This window comes from Onychostruthus taczanowskii, unplaced genomic scaffold (genome assembly GCF_017590055.1).
Source record: "Onychostruthus taczanowskii isolate IOZ18803 unplaced genomic scaffold, ASM1759005v1 scaffold6, whole genome shotgun sequence".
Taxonomy (NCBI): Eukaryota; Metazoa; Chordata; class Aves; order Passeriformes; family Passeridae; genus Onychostruthus; species Onychostruthus taczanowskii.
In genome coordinates, this window is record NW_024503679.1 from 11,823,587 (window position 1) to 11,844,618 (window position 21,032).

The following is a 21,032-nucleotide window of genomic DNA, read 5'->3' on the forward strand; positions in this document are numbered from 1 at the left end:
TGAGAGCTTTGTTCTTCCAGTTGTGCTAACTTGCTGCTTAATCTCCTGCCTCTAAGGGTCCTCCTCTAGTCATGTCATCACCAAGGTTCACTAAGAGGTGGCTTTGATGTCACTAATCGTGACATCAACTGGGGAAAGAGAAGCCTGAAAGAAAAGAACAAAACCCCATTAACACAGCAGTGTCCCTCATCAAGGGGAGCACAGAAAGGAAATGAAAAGCAGTTCCAGATGCCCTGACCTGGGCTGCTGCTCTAAATTATTTCAAGATGAGGTTTGAGCCGTGCCATTTGTAAAGGGACAGGGCATTGAAATAATGCAGGGCTAGGATGTTTTTAAGGAGTAAAAGGGAATTATGTACACAGCATGTGAAAAATTCAGTCTAGGTCTGGATCTTGGGCTGGAACTTTCTGGCTGTGCCTCTGCATACCTCTCTTTCCTTTGCACAAGCCCAGGGCCATTAAGACAGAGGCTTCTTTTTCTGCTTTATGTACAGCATGCCTACCACGAGCATTACACAGATCAAAGGGCCAAGTTTACCCCAGGATATAGTAGAGAAAAACCAAGAAAGTAAAACTTTTCCTTCCAACTTAATTAGCTGTTCCCACTACAGGCTGTTCTGTGAGTAAATAATGGGTAAACAAGAGGACCATCACATAGCTCTCCCATGCATGTCACAGCTGCTTCATGCCCTGGATCCTTCTGACATGCCCAAGGCTGCAGAGTTATGCAAAGCCAGAGAGAAGAGGGGATATGGAGTGATGCACAATGAATATATTAAAGTATATTTGTAAAAAACATCAAATACTGAGATCACAGAAAACAATGAGCCTGATCTGAGGCAGAATCTGTATCAGATACTTTTCTCCCCTCCTAAAACTTTTCCACCAGTTGTCAGACTTTCAGTTGCCTTAAGACAGAATAATTCTTCCTTGCCCATCTCCCCCTGTCCCAGATTGCTGTCTCCTTGCTGTGCCTGGTTTTGGCTGGATGCTCCAAAAGCAGATACATCTTAATACAGAGGCAAAACACAGTCTAGCAGGATCAGCTGTTGTTTTCCAGAAATATCAGTGAGCCATTCCTTTCTTAAATATTTCTGTATTATATGTATTATTTCTATTACCTATGGCAAAGAAATGAACATGAGAAATAATCTCAGCTGCCTGTTCCCTACCTTCATAGCTTGATGTGGGAGTTTCAGCCTCCAAGTTGCTTGGCAACCTTCTTTTGTGTACATGTTTTATGAATTTATTCACCTCTGAATCAGAGATGATCAGGGAGCTGAATATGGGTACAGACTGCTCAGCCTCAGTTCAGCTTGACCTGCTACTACCGCTGGGTTTGAACTCCAGGAAATTGGTAAGCAAGTTGTCAAGGCTGTTTTGGGGAAGTTTCCAAAATACTAAGCTCTTAAACAGCAGGAACCACCATCATTATGTAGCAGGATCTTCAGTATGACTGAAGGCAAAGGAAACCCACACAAACTAATTCCAGTTCAAATTGAAGCATTCCTCTTGGGGCAAGCTGGGGAACAACTGCACCTTATTTTCAACACTTACACCCATGGAAAGCCTCCTGTAACCCTTTGCAAATTGCCTCAGATTAAAAGGAACATCCCCATCCCAAGTGTGTGCACCTGCATTAGTCCAGCAGAAATTTCCAACCACTGCCCCCTCCAGTCCTGGGTACACCCACTCAGCATTCACTGGCATATCCAGTGTCACTCTGCACACCCTCTGAGCTGCTCAAATATCATCAGACTTCAAAACTGAAACCATGCAAGTACCTTATTAAGCTGCTGTCAAGCAAGTTACCTGCATTTACCTCCTCCCAGGGCTAGCAGAGGAATTCCTCTGCCTGGGTGCAGCTCCCTCACCTGTGCTCACTGCTGTCATCCACCACTGCTCCCCTCAGCCACATTCCCAGGGCATGAAACCAAGATGGGGAGACAGCTGGCTAGGAAAAAGTACCCTGATCCAAGAAGGATCAGGAAATTACAGCAGATGAGATAATAATGCAAAGCAGTTGCAAAAATGGCAGCTCTCCTGGGACCCACACCAGGCAACGTCACAGCTGAAGCAAGGAACACTCTCTTACTTCCCTCTGCTCAACCCAGTGAGAAAAACCAAATAGTTGCAGTGCTGTGCCCACTGCTGCCCACCACAGGTTTAAAAAATTGATGAAAATTGAAGAGATCATTGAAAATCATCAAATGTTTAGAAGTCTTAGGCTGAAAAATTGGACAAAATGGGTTTCAGACACGGAAAGAAAATGTGGACAGAGAGGAAGGAGAAATAACCTTTAAATTGCAAAAGGCTGCTGTAAAAAGATTGCAATCATCTGTCCTCACTGCCCACTGGGACTAGGCTGCATAAAAAGAAACACAAGTTACTATCAGCTAAGACAACTTGTGGCGACCTGACTGCCCTCACTGCTGTGCCTGAATGTTGGCCCTCCCTCCTGATGGGTCCTTGTTCATAAATCCTGTGCCTCCTCTACAGTACCCAAAGCAGTGCCAGCAGAGGCCTGTAGCCACATAAGTCATAGCAGCTCCTTTTGAAACTTGCCCCTTATTCCCTCTGGAACTAGTTCTCTGTTCTGAGGGCTGCTGGAATCACTATTCCAGTCCACAAGGCAGCCCTGCCACCTCCTGTGTTCTCTTTGATGCAAGGTGTCTGCTTACTACTTAATGTAAGCCATGTTAAGCCATGTTAACCATTCGCTGCTAATTAGTGGCTAATCAGAAATATCAGAAATATTTCATCATCATATTTTGATATCATTAGAGCTTCTTGCCACATACAGAACAGAACTATTTATGGAAAATTCTGTCTTACCTGCTCATTTAGTGACAGTCTTGCTACTTCAAAACTGGAGTAATATAATTTCTGGGATTTCTCTCATCAGTAATAATCTTCCAAAGCCTCTCTATTACCCTTAAGATTACCATTTCTCAGCTTCTGCTTATGTATGCCTTGAAAGGTGTGAGCAGCAACCACTAAGATCAGCTCCAACACATGATCTAGGTAGCTGATGTAGGGAGCTCCAGATTATCTGTCAGAAGGCAGGCAAGGATCTATCACCCCCTGCTTCTATAACACACACATTATGGCTTTAATTTGTTCTGTGGCAGCAGGCAATTTCAGATACTCAAGTATTTCGTATTGCCATGGCCAGGCCATCAATCCACGTGTTTTTCAGTCAGCATGGGAGAAATGTAGACTGTCTTGCAGAGATGCAAGGCTTCTGAGACCTGGCAAGCAGTAAAAAACAGTATTTTCAAGTTAGGCATATATGTGACTTTCTCCTTCTGGGGTTTTTGCACAAAGACAAAAAAGCTGAACTGAGAGAAGAACTAGAACGTTACCCTGAACTGTCCCACGCCTAAAAGAAGGTGAAGGCAGGAGATGAGTACACAGAGACCTGAAGGACAGCTGCTGTAACAGGCCGAGTGCAGAGATCCATGGAGCTATAAAATCCATGGGCTCTTTTCCGAGAGAAGGATTTCATCTGAAATGAAATCAGGCAGGAGGAGCAGACTGAAAAAGCTTCCATTGTCATAAAAATATCTCCCTGGGTAATCCACAGTGATGGAAAAAGGAAACCCTGATAATTTATGTGACAGTTTAATGGGATTTTGGTGACATAGGATACTTTAGAAAGAATTTGCCCAAATAGGACAGACAGGAATTTAACAAGGCTTCAGCTCCGAACCAGCAATTTTTTCACCCCTTGCTTTTACATTTCATTCTACATACCCACTGCTCACTCACAGCTCATCTTTCTCATTTGCAAGGCACATTTCAACACTTTCTGGTTAGATCCCCTGCCAGAGAGGCTTCTGAGTGTCTGACCCCTAAAGGGATCAAGCTGCCTTTGCACCTACAGGGCAGAGCATCACTGAGCTGTGAACTCTGAGTCATGAACTGCCCTCTGGCCACATCCCCTGCTCTGTGGATGGCACTAATATCTTCTGTTTGGAAATTAAGGGCAGCAGATGGACAGTCCGGAGCAGGAGGTGCTGGCAGAGGGGATGCCCCCAGAACACACTCCAGGAATAAATGGCTTTCACACAGAGTGAGTAATGCCTCAGTCCCCATCTCCTGCCTGTGGGGGACACAGCCTTCACCCCCAGCACAACACCCCTGCCCTTCACTGCCATGGCTCCCAGAGCAGGCTCAGTGCAAGAGGAATTGCTCAGAGTGCCAAACACGGGTGAATCCGGGGTTAATGGCATGAAACTCCACAAAGGAACATTTAGACTGAATATCAGAGAGTTACACTAAAAAGTCTCGCCTGTGGAGAGGTGGAAGTTAACATTAAAACCACATTGCCCAGAGCACGAGAAGTCATTTTGTACACAACAATCCTGCAGTGGCTGGGGACAGAAATAACCCAACAGGAATTTGTTTTCTTTGCTAACTTCAATGGATCCAGTTAAGAAGCCCAAGTTTTGCTAATTTCTCCTTCTGGGAAATCCAGGCATGAAAGAAATGGTGAAAAATTGGGTGAAGATCTCAATATTTTGTCCACTCTGAGATGAACTTAGAACTTGCCTGTGAGCCCTAAATTGTGCATGAGAAACAGAGCACCCGTCAGTGTTTCTTTCACTGCTGGGAATAACAGCCAAGTTTAACAGTTTAACATAAGTTTAAGTTGTGTAGTACTTAAAGCTGTTCTGCTCTACAGAAGACAAAGTCTATAGTTTATTCTAAAAATGCTCTTTACTCTTTATGCAGTACTTCTTTAAAACCCACCTATTACCACCTACAGCATAAAGCAATGTTTATTCTTAAATATGTGTTGTGCTTTTAAGTGACAGAGATCCATCTCTCCCTGACTTGAAGTCTTCCTCAGGGAATGACTTGAAAGTAGTAAAATATATTAAAAGAAAGTACAATCAGAGCCTCTCATTGTCAAAGTGATAAAATATCAATTTTGTTAAGATAAAAAGCATCACAGATTGCCTCTGATGGTAACAATTAAATTTTGGTCTTCACTTGATTTGATATTTATCGCTCATTGCCCCAGAATCAGTCAAGCAGGGAATGTTTCTTAAAAATAATATTATTCTGTATTTTTCCTGGACCAAGCAAACTATAAGAATTTTAAATTGTATGTTTCCTTACATATAAAAAAAAACCCAGAGGAAGGAAGAAATAAACAAAAAGTCTACAAAAAACCTTCCATTATTTCACTATGTCAACAGCTTCAGAGTAAAGGACCTTCTCCATGTTGACCACATTTGTGGCATCACTAAATTGACTTCTGCATTATTGCTGTCTAAGTCTATCCTAAATCTTGAAACTACACTGCCCAGAGCTGATCCCAAAGGAAATTCTTGCTTTCCACAAACAAGAGATCAATGAGGTTAAACAGTGTCCAAATTTTGAATAATGAATCTTGTCTTCATGGCAAGGTCTTAGATGAACTCCCCAAATACGTGAGCAAAAGAACACAAATAAGGGGTAAACATAAAAGGTCTTTCAGTCAGAACATCAACAGAGCAAAACTCATGCTGGCCCCAAGATCTTGTATCATGACATAAGCAGCACCATGTTCCATCCCTTAGACTGCATGATGTGTTGTGTGACAGACCACGAGCAGAACATAAGTTTTCCAGGAGAAGCAGCAGAGATGAGCCCTGAAGTTCCCAACCAAGTTCATAATGTATTTTTTTCCAAGCAGTCCTACTATTGAGATATCCTAAAGATGAAGAAGGAATCAGCCTCACATAGCACAAGTACCAGAGTACTTGACAAAACTAGGTGGAACAAAATTTGCCACTGCATAAAGCAGATAACATGCAGAAATTTCAGTCTGTGGAAAGACACACTAAGCAGTCAGTAAGATCTTCCCTTCAGATGCCAGCAAAATGATGTCTAATGGATGATGTCTTCCTGCATCAATCACTGCAGGACCAGAGTGTCAAGTGAGGAAGAGTCGTCTGTTTGATGAAATAAGATGATAGGGAGATTAGGGTGAAGAAAAAGATAATTTTTATCCCCACAAGTTGCTACAAAGCATAGAAAAAGATTCTCATGAATAAAGGAGTCAGGCTGCAGAGCAGTCCTGGCAGCCCCAGAAGAAACAGAAGTGGAACATGAGATGTCCTTCCTCAGCACTCCATGTATCACTGCAAAAGTGGGAGTTTTCATAGAGGGGAGCTTTTAGTTCTTCATAGTTTCATAAGTGATATTAAATTTATTTCAAACGCATTTTCCAGAAGGTTCTTTCAGACAAATAATTTAACAGCACAATTGCTAGCTTCTAATCAGTTTGAATTTCTGATGTGTAGTGCACAGACTGACTTCATAAAGCTGATAACTGTGATGTTTCCTCAGTGCCAGTGCTTTCCCGCACTTTCACCCCAACAATTCCACAGCAGAACTTTGAACTTTTCCAGCTGACCCTGCCCCAGAATCCTTCCATTTATAGCTCATTCACTCGATACAGCCTGCACAACCCACAGCATGAGCTCCTCTCTCAACGTGCCATAAGAAACACTCATATCAAAACCATTATATTCCAGAGTGTTCACAGCCACTTCATCTCCTGCTCTGTAAACTCTGAGTGCTTTTAAAAGAAACACTTATTTATATAGAAGAAAATCCCTGTAAATCATGGTCATGACAGGCTAATAGCTGGCATTGCAAAGATGATTTATCTTCTTGCTGTATCTAACAAAGCTTCTGATGTTAATACCTTGTTTTCAAAATATGAAGAGACTTCTAACTGATGTTTTCTAACTGCAAGAATATGCAGCTAATGAAAAACGCCTTACATCAAAAAATAACCTTCCCCTGCCACCTAACACTGCCATCAACTCTCAAAATAAAAGGATCTCCTTGAGTTATTTCTTTCCTCTGTATTACTTAGGGTGCTTCTCTCATGGGTGAAGAAACCAACCATTCAATCTCACTGCTTGTTTATAACCCAAATCCATTTTAGGGTTTGCATTACCTGTGTGTTTTAATTTGATATATTTTATTTGATTTCTGCCAATTAAATTACATTTGAGGCAGGTTATATGGCTTCATGGGGAGCACTACCGTTGTGCAAACAGCAATTTTATTGGGGCTGAGCCTAATTTCATATTACATTTTGATAGGCTGGAAAACAAGGTCATGGTGTCTGCATGGCAGGTGATGGCCCAGCTGGCGGGAGAGACTTTTGATAAGCTAGAAGGAGGATCCTGGGAGTGTTGTGATTTAAAGGGTATGATCTAAGATATGAAATTAAGGAGCAAGCCATCAGTGATGAGCTGTTTCAAGTCTACTGACAGGCATTCTCCATGGCTGGCAGGCCCATCACCTTTGCCAGCACAGACTGTAAGCACCTCACTACAAGCTTATTGCTCATTCAATAGTTAGCAATGGCTAAAAATGGGGAGAATAGGGATATCGGGGACACCACAGCCCTTGACAAGCCCAGAGCCCTTCATCTGTCTCTTGCTTACTCTTTCAGCCCCTGGCCAGTAGCTCTTTTTGAAGCACAATTCCCACGAGTTGAGTTGTGCCTCATGGTGACCCTCTAGCTGTTGTTTTTGTGCCCTTTCAAAATGCTTGACAGGACTGTCACAGAAGGAGCTTGGCATCTGGAAGCTGTAGCAGACACGATATGACCTGATTCATAAAACACAGCTAAACAGCTTGGGCTGCCAGAGGCCAGGATTTACAGGACTGAGCTTAAAAACGGCCTTCAACGCCTGCTCTGCTAAATGCACTTCCCTACTGCACACAATAACAATTCCCAAGTTGTGAGGGTGACCTGCAGCACTGCGATGTAACAAAGCTGACGAGGCACTAGAGACACTAATCTTGTTACAGCCTGCACTGTCCACTGCTGCTCAGGACAGGAGAGGAATGACCCCAGCTCTGGCTGCACCTTTTGCATGTGGCTACCGAGGTAGGAAGGACTTAAAGAAAAAAATAAGATTTTTTTCAGAAAATTTTTCAGAAATTCCCCATCACAGCAAGCACAAAGGAAAAAAAATGAAGCCAGAGATAGTTTCTTCCGTGTGATCCACTACAGCCTCATTTTTACAATAAAAGCATCTCTGCATTTTTATTTCCAGCAGGCACAGCCTGATTAGTGAGGAATTTAAGGACTTTCTGCCCTCCCATCCATCTACCTGTTTTCTTCATCTCTCCTTCAATCACTAGTTACAGCCTTCTGTTAGGTGCTCACCATGGGACAAAAACATCCTCTGGGAGACCTGTCAAAGTCACTCTGATGCCAGTGATAATGAATTCCACCTCACTCATCTTCTCTGGAAGCACTTCATAGACTGAAGATTACATGTTTCAAGTGTGTTCCAAGTTATGAAGGTAAGGATTTACAGAAAAATCAAGTTGCCCAAGGATGAAATACAAATCAATCAGAGCTGGAAGCTCAACACCTGTTTCCCAAGCTCCAGTCAAAGAATTCTGTGCCATCCACATTCACCCTAGAAGTGATTTTCTATATAATCCATTACTTCAAATCACTTCCTCCTCTTTTCATTAGCTATGAAAATGAATTGAGTTGTGCACTTAGACATAATCAGTAAAGCCCTCTCTCAGTCATGTTATTTGTCCTATATCAAGATCAGCTGTCATTTTCATTCTGGAACCCACCCATCCTTCCCAAAATTATCAAGCACATAGACATTTGCAGACTGCTATGGTATTCCTTTATCCATGACTATCAATTCATGTTTTCAGAGACTGCTATGGTATTCCTTTATCCATGACTATCAATTCATGTTTTCAGACTAGGGAAAAAGCAAAAGATGATATGAAAGTGGTAAGGGAAGAATGAGGAAATAAAATAGAGTGTTGTAGTAGGTCTCTCTGGTTCTTAAAAAAATGAAAGTCCCTAAGTTGTCCACAAATCCTTCCTCTGTGGGCCAAGACATATCTCCAACCCCATTCTGACTTCATTTATTAGTCACCTCTGCCCACATCATGTTTTAATAGAAATTTCAACATATTTAATTTAACCTCTTTATTTCAAAGCACCCAGGCTAAGCTAGAAATAATTTCAAAAGAGTTTGTTAAACAAATTCAAGGGGGGAAAAAAAAGAGTAAGAGCTTATAAAAAGAATTGCCAAATGGCAAGGAAAATAACTTTCTTCCCCCCCCCCCCCCCCCCGGACAACAATTACAACTGATAGAGAAAATTAAATTCTAAGCGCATTGGTGATTTAATAGATATCATTTTCCAAGTGTTACAGCCACATAATAAGTGCTCTGAAATGATACAGAAGTCCAAGTTTAGCTGTCTGGGAACACTGGTGCACTTTGCAGTATCTACCATGTCACTCGTCAGCTCGTTGATCTTATCAGCACATTTGCAGTCTGAGCAGAGCAGCTGTCCCCACTTGGTTTTTATTTCTATTTCTGCATTAGAAACAGGTGGGCAAGCTCAGAGAGCTAACAAGTTTCTTTTTGATGTAGAGATGGACAAATCCTCTCATTAACAGAATGGCCTTTTAAAAATCATTATGGGGTATTTTTAGTCCCATTTCATTTCAGTATTTCTGTATAATTGCAGCCCATTAATCACAAATACTTGTTTCTAGAATCTGTCAGTTATAGGCAACAAGTGGTAGCAGCCTGTGGCATCTGCAAACTACTACTTTCAACATATTGCTGGCTTATTTTACTGGGATAAGATTGGCTGTATCAGTCACACAGGAATGGATCTCATTCTCCAATTACAGAAATTAAACTCAGTTAAACAGGTCAGGCAGAAATCCGCATAGACCCTCCCAGCAAAATCAACTTACAGGTGGGAATTAGAAATAGCAGGTGTTCAGAATTCCAGATACAAAACCAGGAGAAAAACAAATGTGTACCATGTATTGCAAATATGCCTCCTCACTCAGTAATGCTCTTGGATAGATTAATATTAAAATCAGCACATAGAAACAGCATTTGATTAAGATCAGCACATAGAAATAGTGTTTGCTACATTTCACAAAAGTGTGGAGCCCCTTCGCATAGATGTGGGCAGAGTAGCTGAACAAACTATCTGCTTGCAGCTCTGGCAAACATGCACTAAAGCTGTTCCATACAATCCAAACAACTCCAGGCATTCCTAATGCATGAGTAGCTAGGTCAGCCTTTATCAGACAAAAATGCATAGCTTGGAACATTAAATCCAGAAATTAGATTGTTGTTTTCCAGAAAGTTTTCAAAGCCTTGAGGTATCAGCTGAATGACTTTTCTATTTTCAAGTCAGACACAGTAGGCAATGTCTCCAAATCAGCCAGCCAAGATTTAAAAGGACCAAGAAAATTCCCAGTTTAGAAGGATAAAGGTGAAAGCAACATGAAAGTTATAACACCACCCACACTGTTTCCCAACAGTCTGTTAGTTCTGGGTGTTGAGGAAGGGTTTGCCTGTGAAGCTGAAGCCTATTGTTAGAGTGAGAAATTCAGGAGTCACAGGAGCATCAAAACTCTACCTCAGAGTAGCAGAGCTCCCTGTTAGCAGGACACACTCTGGGTTCTGGCACAGCCTAGCAGCTCTTTAACACAAACTGTGCAAAACTTGACAAACTGTCCCTGAGCTGAGCTCCCAAACTAAAAGCAATGGTTTGCTAGAGGAGTGGCAGACCCTGCTTTTTGCCAACTCTGCCCAATCTTGCCATCCAAAATAGTTTGTTCCCACAAGATCGTCAGGCATCAGAAAGCAATGTGTATCTACCTCAATCTGTGTATCAGCACAGCTTTTCTGGAACAGAAAAGGAAAAAATATTGAACCAGAAACAAAAACTGCTCTCTGAGATGGCAGGAGTGGTTGTGTGGGTCTGACAGCAGCTGGTATATGTGCTACACCCCCTGGGATTTCCAGCCACAGATTACTCTTCCACAAGGCCAACCTGCCAGCTGTCCTGCTCCCAAATCTCTGAGCACAGCTTGCCTAGCAGTTATCAATGAGGAGGTACAACCAAACAGAAAGGAGAACAACTGGCCACATTTCTACTGTTAGGAAAAGACAATTTCTTACCTTACAGAAGGCTTGAACCTGAGCAACTTCTTACTGACTTTTAATTCAAGGAGCAAGAGTGATTCACAGACTGCACCACTATCCACACCTTCAGCACTACTGACCAGAAACACCTGCTTTCACACAGGTGTCCAAACCCAGCCACCTTCAAGAGAACCCACTTTGTACATCAGCAGGTGCCCCAGACCTTCTGAGGTGTGAAAAACAGCCACCCTGTGTAATATGACACATAACCAACTGGGCAATATTATGGCCAGATGAAGGAACCCCTTCCTGACCTTGGCTTTTTCCTTGAGGTACAGGCATTGACTCTTCACACCTTGGTAAGCACATGGAATATTAATAGGAGCGATCTCCAGTGACAGTCTGACCCTAAAATTATTTCCTCCCTCTCACAGCCCATCTCTGCCACATTAAGGAGAGACTTCTCAATTCAAAAGCTTCTCTGGCTGACTTACACAGTACCACAGTGACCTTTTAGCACATTCCCCACAGGACTACAATTTATGGCCTGGCATGGGAAATGTGCCACTCACAGAAACACGCTGATTTGGGGGGGTTTTGCCACACTAATTTGAAGCTGATGATAGAAACCCAGTAGCAGTTTAATGCTTGTTCACCATTTGAGGGAGAAAGAGCTGCCTGGGGGCTCTGCTGGGCTGTATTTCAATACTTTGATTGGCCATTGGAAACACAACACCTGCAGGCTTCTCACAAACTGTTTCCACCTAAGGGAAAGATTATTTTTTTGCCCTTCTGTTAAGTCATGAGTTTGGGCAGCCTAGCACTCATATAGAAGCTTGCAGGTCCACTGCAATGAGAACTGGTTCTGGGGTGTTGTAAGACAGGCATATTCCAAGCAGCTGCCTACAAATTTCCAAAGCAATATAAGAAACACATACAACCAAACCATTTTCAGTTTCATTGATAACTTTCAATGCCTTGTAGCAAAAATGCAAGTAGAACCACATTCCTGTGAGAAGACCCTTCTGAGGCACTTGACAAACCAATCAAGAAATAAAATAATTATGACTAAGATATGCTAATTTAGATTTTCAAGATGTTTAATTCATTAGTGCGTCAGAAAAGGCTGTTATGTTCTGGAGTCTGGAGCATTGCCAGCCTTAATCTCTACTGAGACAATCACAGAATATCTTGGGTTGGAAGGGACCCACAAGGATCATCAAGTCCAACTCCTGATGTTCTAGCCCAAGTCCATACCAATCAAGATAACTTATCAATAACTTATGTTCTAGAAAGTTCTGGCTTTAATCAGATAATTTCTTCTCTAGAAAGGACATGCAAAGGTTATAAGTCTCTTGGGGCAGAAATAAGTCTGTTCTAAATCAAAGAAGGAAAGACAGCTGAACAAATGCTGGAAAAAGTGCTACAGAATTTTCTGCTCTATCCCCTAATCAGAGGGCAGCTTAGAAAAAATATCCAAATTTCAGAAGAAAATTTAAAAAAATGCAGAACATGGCAGCTGAATGAAGAACACTACAAATAATCTCATTTAAGGTGCTTATTCTGCCACCATGCTGCGTTAGGCAGAGGGTGGGACAGAATGAGAGATTACCCTAGTATTTACTGTCTCTCTTTGCTAAAAACACTGTGATTCTCTATGCTTCAAAGTCCAGTTTCAGCATCCTTGTTCAGTGTTTTCTGTCCATTCCTTGCTGCCTTGACTACTGGAATTTAATATATTAATATGTATTTTGCCAAGCTCAGAGAAGGCTGACCACAGTGTCAAAGCTGTGCTGGCAGCATCGGCTCCACCAAACATTGGGATTCAAAGAGCATTTGATACATCATGAAAAATACTGGCCTCAGCCTGCAGACAACCATGTGTCTGCCTCACAAATTTCACATTCCATTCAACCAGCTTCCATCTTTATGGCAGCAAGCTGGAGAACTCAAACAGGAGCACAGTTTTGCAGAAATTTGTCTGCTCTTTTTGCAAGGAGCTGCCAATGCTGTTGTGACTGGGATATCAGAAGGAAAAAGTAGAAGAGATGTTTGAAATTGAAAGACAATCTTGAAAAAATTTCAGCACAGACCATCAGTGTTGCATAACTGGACAGCTTTGCTTTGGCTTCAGAAGCTTGAGAAACTGTCTATTCAAGTCTCCAAAAAAAAACCAGTCTCCATTCTGTAATTATTTAGCACTGTAGAACACACGACAATTTTATTCAGCCTTTCTTCACTGCTGCATTAAAACAGGATAACAGTTTTCACAACAGCTGACTCTTCCTGTCACCAAAAACAAAGTGTGTGGTACAAAGTGAGAGAGAAATCAGCACCTCTGCCTGGCAGCCCTGCAAATTGGGAGAAAATCTTCAAATCAAAAGAATACAAAGACACAAACCTCATTATTGCAGATTCAAGGGTAAAGAAAAAAATGTTTTTTCTCCAGTGTTCCATAATCATCTCAATCAATTTCTATACACAGCAAAATCTGTTCACTTTTAACTATAATCACAAATAAAGAGAAGAGATAGAGAACTGATGAAAGGAAAAAGCAGAACAGGTCTGTAAATGGAATTCTTGAAGGAAATGTAATGCTGGTGGACGCTTTCTGCGTAAGATTGCAATTTGGTCCACATTAAGTACCTAGAAAGCTACAAAAACAGTCTGTCAGAGATAACAACTTCTGTTCCCATTCAGTGGAAATGCCATCTAATGGGGGACCCCCCCCCAAGGAACAGGGGCTTTCTTCAATTCTTTGTTTCTCTCCTGAGATTATCATCAACACCAGCAATGGCTCTTTCTTCTTGTATGACATTAGCACTGTGGAGTTGTCATTATAAAACCCTATCAGACCTTCCCACAGAACCCAGTCAGCAGGCAGACAGCTCTGGGGAGGTGGATTGGTTCCCATTTGGCAGACACGTGTGACCTGAGGGTCCATCAGCAAGTGGCTGTGCTGTTTGCACGGTGCTGGAGGGAGGATCACACGCAGTAACTGAAGAGCAGATGTGTTTGCTGGTGTGAGCTCCTTCCATCCAGCACAATGCCAGGTTAGCACTCCAGATGAATTGCTACAGGCAGCCCTTCTGCCTGCTGAAAACATCATTACCAATCAAAGCAGGTCATTCTACCTCCTTATTTCAACATTACTAGATGAGAGCTTCCTTTAAGGAGTGCAGCTTCCTTTGGGGCGGACTGACTCCAATAAGGTGTTGAACTAATTTGATCCCTGTTTCAAGAGGAGATGTGTCATCTGCAGGTTGGAAAAAGTTATTCAAGAGAGCTTGAGCCTTTCATAATTAACATGCAACACTGGTTGCCACACAGGGAGCAGGCACAGTTATAATAACTCTGAGTCAATAATTCATAAACTATAATGCATTATTAATCAATTATTGAGGCCTGAATTACATTTAATGAGATTAAGCTGATTGGAGCACTAAGCTGTTTGAGTCATATTGATTTAATCAATGTGCTTAATTAAACTGTGTACATTTTCCACATGATCATTATTTCCCAGTATCCTGCATAAGTGGCCCCTGCAATTCACATCCTCTCCTGTTCTTTGCTCAGGAATTGCTCTTTGCTGCAATTTATATTTAAAGGTAAAGGGCTTGTTTTTTCCTAGGAAAAGATCAAAGTTGCAAAACAACCATCTAAATAGCTTATACAAGCAAATTGAGAAATGTTAGAATAGTTTTCCCAGCAACAGTGTCTTTTTTATTCTGTAGGCTTAAGATGAGACCAGGTAAAGACACCTCATTAGTCTCACTTTATCCCTCATTCCAGCTCCAGGAGCATCTGCAGATTCAATGCTATGAGAATCCTACCATATCTATCCCAAAAATGTTACTCTATCCTTCTTCAGAAACATGCCAAGACAAAAAATGTGCTTCAAATCCTCAGGAGACTACATTTAAGATAAGCAGGTATCATTATCTTTTTTTTGACAGTATTCATAATGGTTTCCTCAGCCATGCATAAAGAGGACATATGATGACAGTAGAGCAGCTCAAAGTGACAGATATTACAGATGTAAATGCATTTGCTAGTGTCATTTTTGTTTAATTTCCCTCACCTCTGCTGCTAATTATCTGGGACAATTTAGGTTAACTTTAAACCACAAAATTCAGATCTATAATGCTACCCAAGGCTAAAAGAATACTCATTAGGTGTGTTGACTCTGGAATACACAACACACTGAACAACCACTATTATTAATGGGGGTGACAACAGTACAACCAGCCATGAAGAGAGTAGTGCAATTCCTTTGGGACTGTTTGAGTCATTACTCTGTGTTAGCACTAACCAGAATGGCACCTACACTACATCACATCTCAGAGGTGCCCTGCCTCTTCCCTTCTCCAACTAAAGGTGAGAGCAAATCCACCCCAGCTCAGAGTACAGCCAGGAAACGCCTCCTGAAAGACACTCACATGGCAGTGTAGAGTTCACACTGTTCTCTTCTGACCAATCATTTTGCTTTTGTTCATTTAAATTCCACCACTCTGTTAACATTAGCAACACATCAATGTCCTTTATTTCTTAACAAAAAGACAATTTTATCATTGCCTGTGTGTCAGTGTTTAGATATTTTCCTTACACTTCTCTGAAAAGTTAATCTGTCCATTTGCTCTGTCACAACAGTATTGCTTGCAGGGTCTACTCAGCTGTCTGCCAGGGAGTTTAGTGGAGTTACACAGTGCACACATGCATAAATAATACTGTGAATTAAGAGTTTGCAAACTATTACTGAGTACACATACATGCTGCTAGCACTGCCTTCACTGGGCTCTGTGTACATGGCAAACAAGAAAATCAGAGCTCTGCAAACACCTATTAATTCATCAAGGAAGGAGGTGGCATCAAGATTTGGAATTTTTTTGTTTCTGCATTCATTTGAGAATGCTCTGAAAGATGTAGGGAATTGCTCTCCCTTCACAAGTCCCTTTAACTGTCATCAGGCAGACCTAACATAGCCAGAAATAAAGTCAGAATGATTTTACCTTTACCACAAGACCATGGAGGATATTGCACTTAGCATGGGTATTAAATATATCTGTACTAGCTGGTTGGCGAGTCTTCTCCATCTGATGGCAGGAAGGGCAAGTTTAAAGTTAAAAAGCAACCACAACAACCAAAATAGACCCTCTCAGTCTCTATTTGTTCAAGCCCATGGAGCTGCAAAGCCCAGCAGGGACCACTGACCAGCCCAGGTACCTACAGACATGGACCAAGTTTCAGTTGAGGTTGTGCAGATTGTAACTGAGTGGTTGCATGAATAAGAGTAAAAGCACGGGAAGCCAAAGATCTCCCAGCTCACTTCTTTCTGTCTTCGTATCAATTTCAGAACTGAACATTTAATAAAAATTATTCAGTACACCACCATCATATAAAGGGCAGATATAAAGAATGGAAGGAGAAAGGAGCCTAAAGTGAATATCAAAGCCTTACACAAACAAGGCATAATGAAGGAGAGAAGTAGCCCATTTTTCTTCCCTTCAGCATGGCTTGTGTTTCCTATTAACAAGGTGCACATTAATAAATTTAATTCAGACAAATTTAACCATCCTAGAACCACATTAATCAAAAGCCTGACAAGAGCAATCTGAAGGAGTTGAGGAAGGGAAGTAAAGCACAGCAGACACAGAGGATGCCATGCCCTCACTCTCCATGAGCACTTCCAATACAAAATAACTCCTTCCCACTGCACTCTTACCAGGCTGATCCTGCTGCCTTCCCAGTACTCCTCATCCACCCTGTGCCTCTTTATCTGATGTTTCCTTATCCCCACATGTCTATACTTGAGAAAGATTTAGCCTATTTCAGTATGATCATGTGCAGGAGCTGCAAAGTCCTGGTGAGATTTGTGCCACGGCCATTGCTGAAAACAAACTCCCAAGGTACAGACTGATACGTGTAACAAAGGCAACCCAAGTTTGGTTGATAGGAAATCAAAATTACTATAGCTCACGGAAACTGCATTGGCCTTAACCAGAAGGAAAAATAAGGGCTGTCCATTTTTATTCAGTATCTATGTGCCAAGTTCCCCAGTACTGGAGCTTCACGTTCCTTCTCAAGCTGAAATACCCATGGATACTGTACAAAGCCATGGAATTTATTGCAGGGAAACCCTCCACCCTTTGGTCTCTTCATATTTAGCTCTAAGTTGTTGCTCTTGAGTTATGTTTTTAGCATGGAAAACATTGACAAACAGGTCCTTCCATCAGCCAAAACACTTCACAGAAAGATGGGTATGTCATACAAAATGAGGAAACTGAGAAGCAACTGCTGATCAAAGCAACACAAAGCAGCACAAATTAGACTAAGTGCCTCCCCAAAAGCCATAATTAACCAAGTTACTCAAACAAAATAAGCACATACATGATTATTCAGATTTGCCTACAGGCATCCCCACAGCATAAAACATGGCGTGCTCTCTTGCTGTTCTTACACTTGATAGAACAATAAATATTTTCATCACTTAAGAGTCTTGGTGTTTACTTGTTCAGTCTTGAAAACTTGAGTGAAACTGTGTTACCTTGACAATGTCTTTCCCCCAAAAACTTCTCTTTCAGTTGGACAACTGGGGATTCTATATGTTCTGTTTTGAGATCCATGGGTTCATGGATAGGAAGTCTGCAATCTTTAGTGCAAGGCTTCAGAAGAAGGGTTTAGTGGAACAGGATTTCATGGCATTTCAGTGAGAACTACAAGCACCCACTGGCTTCATGTAGTACCACAAGGCAGGAGATACTTATTTCTACCAAAAATAAAGAGGACTTAAGCAACATAATTGGGATTTGAACCTAGGTGCAGTATATTAAGAGTCTGAAGCATTTGGAAAAAGCATCCATAGATGCCTTATGAATCTTTCAGCAAACCTGGGCTGAATAAGGAAGCCAAGCCTTGTCCATGTAGACAGGTTAACAACATTTGAAAACTTGCCAGGCTTTCTTCTAACTCTGCAAGAAGGAATCTAATATACTCTGAGAATACAGTGCTCCAGAAAATGGCCATGCCTCCCAACATGGTCACATTTATATCACAATACTTTCTTGAAATTTTTTTTTTTTTTGCTTTCCTATCACAAAACACTCCTTTCAGAAAGTCCTTTCAAAACCAAAAGAGCAAAAGTCCAATGTTAAGGATAGTGACTCATGTACTGACTCACTCCAAGCCTTTGCTTAGATAAACCCAAATGTTAGCTCAGTTTTTGCTTTGTACCACCATTGGAAAGGGCTTCTCACATGGGCAGAAAAACTTGTTCACTGCATGCCTCTTCCAGATGGCTCCAATCCTCATATAAAGGATTCCAACTTACTTTCAATTGCGCCCTTGAGATCTCCAGCCATGAGGTGTGAGAAAATAACATCTGACCAGGAGATCACTGCCATGTGCCAAAGGCTGCTTTAGGTAACCAACCTCCCCATCCCCAACTCCCACCCACTGGTTTTCTGTGTCATCATGATCATGAAAAAAAAAAAAAAGTGCTTAAGGGCAGGAATTCTCTCTTCAAGACAGGCATGGACAGCTACAATTAAAGCTGTGCAGGCACATTTTAAATTCCCCATGTAGCCTGTACTTGGCTATTTTGCTTTAGTATTTCAACCAAGAAAAGCATGTTCATGATACAAATTTGCTAATCCAAGCTAAAAGCTGAATTTGTAATCAAGTTATTACACTAAAAAGGCATGAGCTGTAGATGATTACTGTGTAATGTCAGCATGGCTGCAGTCACTCTGCTCTAAACCTGGACCAAAAAAGATAGCAATAACTTCCACCAACTCTCATATTTCACCTCTCTTTTAGTTTAGGAGAAGTCTGCAATGAGAACTGTGGTTCAGGTCACAGAATCCCTTTGGATTCTTCTAGCCTAGTGTCTAAGTGGGGTAATGAAAACTATTCACTTAACATACAAAAAGATCTTAAGACAACTTAAATATTTACAAGCCTCAAAGGTCTCAACCTGTGTTATGTTTGAAGAGAGAAAAAAATATCACTGTACACCTTGTTCCCAATTAAAAAAAAAAAAAAAAAGTCAACCTACATATAAGTAGTTAATGATTTAGGCTCTAAAATCAAAGCTAACCCAATGTGATGCTAATCAGAATCTTAACTCTTGCTGTTGAGTTACAGAAACATGCATATCTTAACCTTGTTCATCAGGGCCATTGAAGGTCTAAATCTTTGGCTCTCACAATGAAAAATAATCAGCTCTAGATATAAAATGGCAGTTGTAATATTTACTATTAAACAGTACATATCAGTATGGTCTCAGACAGAATGCAAGGAGATATATTGTGTTCCAGATGGATCTACTGGGCACACTGCAGGAGCTGGAATTTCACCAGAAAACTCAGTCTGAGCTGGACCAGAAATTGAAGTCATCTTGTTTTAGGGATTTGTTTTTTTCAAATTTAAGACTTCAAAATACATCAAAATTTTCATAGAAAACAAAATATAAGAAAAAAAAGTCTTCTTGAATTAGTTATTTCACAGTTTTTTGCTCTAGGACATATTTTATATTGAACTTTTCAAATGTTTCACATCACTGAAGAGAAATTAGAAGTACAAAATGGTATCAGCTCTCCTTCCTCTTCCATGCAAACCTGTAATTTTTAAAGAGATCACAATAGGCTATTCCTCATATTTATATTCCTTTTTCCAGAATGAGAAAGACAAGAAAATCAGCATGCTCACAAAAGATGTTGTTACTGCCACTGCTGACATGAGCACAACTCACCAGCATCTTTTTTAATGCTTCATTGGGCTACTTACAGAACTGCTCCAGGTCGTCTCTGTTTTTAGACTCAGGCATGGCAGTGATCGTGAGCAGTGGGCATGGATTTCCTCCTAGAGTCTGGCAGAGTGTCTGCTGCCTCCAGTAAACCTTCTTAGGGTTCCTGTTTTGTTCCAGGATATCAAGATGAGACTGAAAAAGAAGCAAGGAAGCAGATTTATAAAGGAGTTCACAGTCTATAAAACCTGATTTTATTCCAGTAGCTGTATATTACTTTTGATGCTAATTTCATATCTTGCTAACTTCCCAGCTCCTCTCTTCTGCCAGTTAATATCAGCACCTTTTACATCCCACAAATATGCACAAGCCATTCACAATGCATCCCAGTTCACTGAAGCTGCACAGAATATTTATTCTTATATCATTACCTACTTGAGGGTGTCCCTTTTTATTGCAGTGAGGTTGGACCAGATGACCTTTAAATGTCCCTTCCAGCCCAAATTATTTATTATTTTGCCTGAACAGTTCCTAGGTGCTTTTTTTTTTTGCTAATGAAATTTCTATGCATACATGAAATCTAAAACAGAAGCATTTACTCTTTATATTTTAATAAGGGTTTTGTAGAAACGTGAGAAAACTCACCACTTTTGAACATTTACAGAATTGATTGCCTAGCTGTCAAGCACATGTCAGTGAAACTCAGTGACAACTCCGTATCAGAGGCAGCCAAAAAGTTTATATCGAAACAACATTTTGTAAAATCGGTAGTGGGAAATTTGAAGAGTGTCTTTCCAAGAAGTTATTTAAAAAGGGAGATTTTCTCCCCACCCCCCAAACTTTATGACAGCTTTAAATAATTCTAAAGACCAACAGCTTCTTGAGAAATTTGAGGAAAAGAACTGGCAGCTTAAAGACAGACTTTTTGGATCAAATTCCAATCGCCTCATTAAACACGGAGCCTCTTGTCACCCACCCAGCAGAGGAAGTGTGGCTCTGTTTGCAGCGCAGCTGATGAGGTGTGACCACTGACCCAGGAGTGCTGGGGAGCACCAGTTGTCTCCCAGTGGGAAGGAATAGGTGCAGTGAGCACATTTGTCCTAACAGAAGCTGAAACAATTCAGTTCACACAATGATCCTCACAGGGTGATGGTTTGTCTCTATGAGACAGGGTTCAAATTTAATCTACATTTATGGGACACCACGTTCTTGTTTTTATAAAGTCTTGGAGCTCACCATGTTTCAGACTGCTTTCCCAGCATTTTAACAGAGCTGAGTAAACACAGAACTGAAATTTACAGTCAGCTATGTTATAAAACAATTAAAATACA

At 41.1% G+C, this 21,032-nt stretch overlaps 1 protein-coding gene across 1 annotated transcript in view; it reads right to left on the minus strand.

Moving 5' to 3' along the window:
• The window catches only part of AGBL1 (AGBL carboxypeptidase 1), a 267,851-nt gene that overhangs the window by 168,888 nt on the left and 77,931 nt on the right, over positions 1–21,032 (minus strand). The window contains exon 17 of the mRNA XM_041418903.1: positions 19,743–19,896. Within this exon, the coding sequence (XP_041274837.1) occupies positions 19,743–19,896 (154 nt within the window). The remainder of the gene's footprint in view (positions 1–19,742; positions 19,897–21,032) is intronic.